The 5137-nt window shown below is 35.6% G+C and overlaps 1 protein-coding gene across 2 annotated transcripts; it reads right to left on the bottom strand.

Annotated features, from left to right (window-relative positions):
* Positions 1 to 1096: 1096 nt before the first annotated feature.
* Positions 1097 to 4823, bottom strand: LOC121241566 (putative pre-16S rRNA nuclease). 2 transcript variants are annotated; one of them, XR_005935741.1, is made up of 7 exons: positions 4418 to 4823; positions 4272 to 4331; positions 4060 to 4172; positions 3475 to 3543; positions 3191 to 3292; positions 1791 to 1842; positions 1453 to 1529 (listed from the first exon to the last, which is right to left on the bottom strand). XR_005935741.1 is itself a non-coding variant. In XM_041139390.1 (6 exons), the coding sequence occupies exons 1-6, from the start codon at positions 4724 to 4726 to the stop codon at positions 1392 to 1394; spliced, it is 741 nt and encodes a 246-aa protein (XP_040995324.1). In that variant the 5' UTR covers positions 4727 to 4817; the 3' UTR covers positions 1097 to 1391. The 2 variants fall into 2 exon arrangements, 1 of the variants encoding a protein (XP_040995324.1); XM_041139390.1 differs by lacking the exon at positions 3191 to 3292 and having other exon boundaries at positions 1097 to 1529; positions 4418 to 4817.
* Positions 4824 to 5137: the final 314 nt, after the last annotated feature.

The following is a 5137-nucleotide window of genomic DNA, read 5'->3' as shown; positions in this document are numbered from 1 at the left end:
AGTACATGTTATCTGATGTACATGATTGTAGCAATAATGATATATAGATATGAAATTATCCAAGTACCTTTGTATTGTAATCTAACGTTCTACTAATTCACTTAATAAATTGGTTAGTCTTCAACTATGCAATTATTTATCAATAAAACAATAACATAAAGTAAATAAATTACATAACACTAATCTCGGTGTCAAAGGTAAACTTTTTAAAGAACTCTTTAAAAGTAAAACTCTACAAGGTAGCTAAACCTAGAAAAATCAATTTTATTATTAGAAAATCAATTACAAATAATTCTCAATTACAAAACTTTTACTAATTAACTTTTTTACTTGACCCGACAAACGACTTGTTTGCCTCTACAACAATAACAGCTAGAACATTTGACGATCTTTAAACATTGACTTTTATCCTGTAACTCCAGTGGCTGAATCACGATCACACTCAATGAAAGAAAAATGACTAGAAAATTCTTAAGAGAACTTTCTTACACATAAGCACTCGAAAAAACTCCAAAATCTCCAAAGCCGAAATCTATACAGACCCTAACTAGTATGATCCTTTAAATAAACAATCTGATAAGAATTTGACTCGCAGTAGAACTCTACTGATAGAACAAATCTGATAGGAGTTTAAGTCACAGTGAAACTCTGCTGAAGAATTCTGCTAATGGATTTTGCAGGCACCTGATACTTATCTTCTCAACATTGACAATTTCACATTCAAACTCTTCCTTGGATAAGATTTATCTCTTGGAACTTAACTTCTACACTTTTAACTTATCTAAAACACTTCCTAAAAACTTCTAGATAAAATCAAAATAACCATAGATAAAGTCAAAATGTTTTACATTAATCCAAATTACAAAACTAAAGATAAGATAAACTCTATCATCTTATTCACTTAAGTTCCGTTTGAATAGTGAAAATATTTCTTCTTATCTCATCTTATTAGTATACTTTTTTTAAATTTGCACACAAAATGTAATAAATAATTCAAACTTTTTCAAATTTCAAAACAATAATAATATTAAAACATAATATTCTAACAATATTTTATTTACCTTTTAACTTTTATCTAAAACCATCTCATCTCATCTCACTATTCAAATTGCACCTTAATTATATCCAAACTTATCAACTTAGTTACCTAGTCTTAGCCAAACTTTTGCAACTACAACATATATTGCGTGATGATTAGAATTTTGAAAAAACTGCATATTTACTCTGATACTAATCATTCCAAATTCCTTACCCAGGAAAAAAAAAATGGTTAGATATATAATTTTAACTTCTTTCTGCTCTATAATGCTTGCATCTGCGTGAATATAGACCAGAATATACTTGGATGAAACTGGATCTTAATGTGGGCACCAAACGCAAGTCGCAAAGTGTCAACCTTCAAATTCTTCCGGAAAGAAATCAATGTCTTTGGGTGGGCCCCTACGGAGCTTTTCTTGCAAATCCAAATTCTTGGGCAGCACAAGTTCAGTTCCGTGGCCAGCCAGGGAAAAATATCTCTCCAGCAGCATCTGCAGCCGAAGAACTGAAGAAGTTAGACTGGGAAAAGGGAAGAGAGAATAATGCAGAAGCTTCATTGATAGTCACAAACAGAATGAGCTTTGTGCAGTAGCGGTGTATAGCTAGTTCTTTTTAAGAGGCCGAAACGGGAGAACTTATCCAGGAAGCAGAAGAACTACTGAAGTTGAGCGAAATCATCACAAGGGGAGGAACAAAAATAGGAGCGAGATATATATATATATATATATATATATATATATTATTCACCATACCATTGCAGCATAGGCATCAATTTTCCCTTGCCGAGTAGACCTGTTAATGCCCCTGAAAGAGTTTATGAGCAAGTTATACCCCAGAATATACATATTCCTTTAGCAAAGGCGGTTTATTAATACTTCAAAATTAGACAATGATGTAAAAAATTAGGCACATTAACCTCTATCAGTGTGAGATATGAGGTGGCGGCTTTCATCAAGTGCAAAACAGAAACCAAGATAAAAGGAATATTGAATATGACAACAGCTGTAACACTGCCAGAGTACCCAAAAACGTATCCAACTTCTATTAAATCCCAAGAGTCGTGCTACGTACAGACCCCATCGGGGGCCTCCGTACGCGCGAAGAGGGTGTTAAGTCATTTTTCTATAATTTTGTTCAAATGTAAAAAATATCCCTCACTTCAGCTTCCCCCTACGGTCAGAACTCACTCATTCTTATCTCTCTTCCATGCCAGAACACAGGCCCAGCGTAATTATTTTGAGGGTATGCATGTGCCAAGTCCTACAAGGGATGTCTACTGAAGTTTATAAGAAGAACCACCCACGGCCATTTTGCAATATATATAAGAAGCCAGATTTCAAAACTATCCCTTCAGATCCTTTTTTCCAGTCCCATAGCTTTAGGAAGCAAACACAGAAAGAAAATTGCAAAAACTGAAAACAGAATGAGAGGGAAAAAACCCACTAATTTGGGTAAAGACAACAAATTCAAACAAATAATAACCAGGCAAACTAAAAAAAGCAACGGATCAAGGAATTGAGTTTCCTAAAAATTGAGAAGATGAGGACTTTTGGCACCAAAAAAAAAAAACAAAAAAACAGAAACGCAAGGAAGAAAATAAACAAACTAAAACACATTGATTAAATAAACACCCATAAAAAAAGAGAGATATATACAAAACTTACTCAAAGCCAAAGAGAACAAAGAAAAAAAATGAAACTTGTCCAACCCAATTACATGGCTTAATGCAGCACTAAACTGAGGATTGCATACAGCACCAGAGCTGTGGTTGATGAAGCCTCATATGCTAGGGCTTCAATGGATTTCGAAGGATGGGGTAAAGGTTTCGAAGATTTTGATGAGGGGGAGGAACGAGATGCTTCGGAGGGAAGGGAGGGGGGAACCGAGTCTGGGAGGGGGAGAGCTTCATTTCTTAATTGAATTGAAACGAACCGTTTCACTTCGTGCACATGAAGGCCCCAACAGGGACTGCATCTAGAATAATTCTTCTACCAAATATGGTGCCTAAAATTAAATGAAGCATAACAAGTCCCTAAAACCATCAAGGAAAATTACCCCCTCCATTCAAGCCAATTACAACAAAGAATCAAATGGCATCTGGGTTCCAGAGAAATCAATTATTCAAACATATGTATGAGTTATCGGGTGTTACAAAATTTACACCAGTCCAGAGTCTTTCACAAAGTACGACCTCAAATCTTTTCATTTCAAATGCCATGCGGAACATAACACAATGATTCCAATGCAATGCAATCTTGAAACAGCAGATAAACGATTAGGCTATTTAGCACCTATATCAGCTTGCCAAAGACTGGCTAATAAATCCAAATCAGAAGAAAATTACCAAAATTATCAATAACCAAATTCTAGTGACTGAAGGGAATAACCCAATGAAATGAAAGGGGAACAAAAGTACTGCTTTTGAGAAAATGTTACATGGAAATCATGCGATCTGCTGCTTCTGAAGTTGTCCCATGTTCATCTTGCAGGTACACTCTCCAACCCCTGAATATTAAATCCGAGATCAGCCAAATCTGGAGGCAAAAGCAATAGACTGAAAAACTAATGATTTTTCTTTTTTGTTAGGAAATTGAAATTTTTTTGAATAATGCAAGTTCGTTTATCCAGCTAAACAAGATTTACAAGCAAGCAGTCCACCTGAATAGTCTTTAGAAAGATCAACCCCTATTACAGAGTCGCAAATCAGAAAAAAAAAACCACCGAATAGGCTTAATAATCATTCAGAACAGCAATTTCTGATATGGGAGATATCAATCACTTCATCAACTTATGCACAATTGCGTTCATATAAGACTAGCCTTTCTAATTATAAAACAGACCAAGTAGAAAAACAGCTGCTTATTAGCATGATCTTAAAAATAGAATCACAACGAGTGTGCAACATTTATTTCTTTTCTCATTACTGAGAAATATATAGCAACCGAACTAAGCAGTTTTTGATCTGCTTATTAACCCTTTTATTAGAAAGTATTACTAAAACAAATACACACACACACATGCCTCTCAGCAGCCCGAACAGCAAGTCTTCCGGCTACACTGCGTACTTTGTTTGACTGAGGCGTCTCGATCCCATTACATGATTTGGGCAGCCCGATTATGAATTCATCAGCCTCCTGCACTGTCTCACAGATAATTACCTTTCTTGATAGTTAAAGTAATGGTTTTTTCTTCCCATGCATACATACATAGTTCTAAGAAAAAAAAAAATGTACCTCCTGTAGAGCGATATCGAGAAGCTCAAGCTCAAGCTTTTGTCCTCGCAATTCCAAAACCTAGGAAGATTCGAAATATCCCATCATTGCGTTTAATGAAAGGAGGCAAGCTTAAAATAAAGGCATGGATTTGGGGGATTAATTACTGTAAGAGGACGGACGGAAAAGCCTTTGCTGAGGGCGACGCCGGTGCGCGACATTCCCAAGTCTACCCCTAGGCTGAACCCACCTCTCCATTTTGGGTCAATCTTCCGGCGAAGGGCATTGGGGGGAAGTTCGTCCAGAGAAACCGCACTTATTCTGGGTGCAGAATTATGGGTCTTGACTGTGGATAGTGAGAGAGAAGCAGGGGCGTTTGTGAGTTTAGGAAGAGAGAGAGCGGTCGAAGCGAGAAACTGCGGGGAACATAGGAAATTGCTCTGTGCTCGGAAAGGTTGTAGCTGCTGAAAGTTCATCTGCGCCGTGTTGTCTGAGAGAGACGTAGACAAGAAAACAGAAACAAAAGGATTTGATAACGAGACCGAACGCACTCATCAACAGGTTACTGGGATGGCGTAAACGATGCAATCGCCTTAAAAAAAAAAAAAAGAAATTTATTATTAAAAATTCAATTTTTTTTATGTAATATAAATTTATAAATTGACGTGTCTTTACATGATCTACTAGATTTATTTTATATTAAAAGTAACTTTACAGTATGACGTACTGCATCAAACTATATCAGTTTATGAATTTTCTTTTATATAATTTTTTTATAGTTAAAATCTTTTTTTTAAAAGATATTATGCAGCACACTCTACGATTATAATATTATTTTTCAAAAATAAAAATCGAATTAAATTCTCAGAATTGTGTAGGAGGCTGAT

The sequence above is a fragment of the Juglans microcarpa x Juglans regia genome, chromosome 7S, assembly GCF_004785595.1.
Source record: "Juglans microcarpa x Juglans regia isolate MS1-56 chromosome 7S, Jm3101_v1.0, whole genome shotgun sequence".
Taxonomy (NCBI): Eukaryota; Viridiplantae; Streptophyta; class Magnoliopsida; order Fagales; family Juglandaceae; genus Juglans; species Juglans microcarpa x Juglans regia.
The sequence above is the reverse complement of the archived record's forward strand: the minus strand, read 5'-3'. Positions and strand labels throughout refer to the sequence as shown.

Bases quoted from the DNA above. Each gene is read 5' to 3' on its own strand.
- LOC121241566 (XM_041139390.1), bottom strand. From the start codon at position 4,726: ATGAACTTTCAGCAGCTACAACCTTTCCGAGCACAGAGCAATTTCCTA. The intron at 4,173-4,271 runs GTACATTTTTTT...GAGACAGTGCAG, and splicing joins TCGATATCGCTCTACAGGAG to GAGGCTGATGAATTCATAAT. The intron at 1,530-1,790 runs GTATGGTGAATA...CTTCGGCTGCAG, and splicing joins TTGATGCCTATGCTGCAATG to ATGCTGCTGGAGAGATATTT.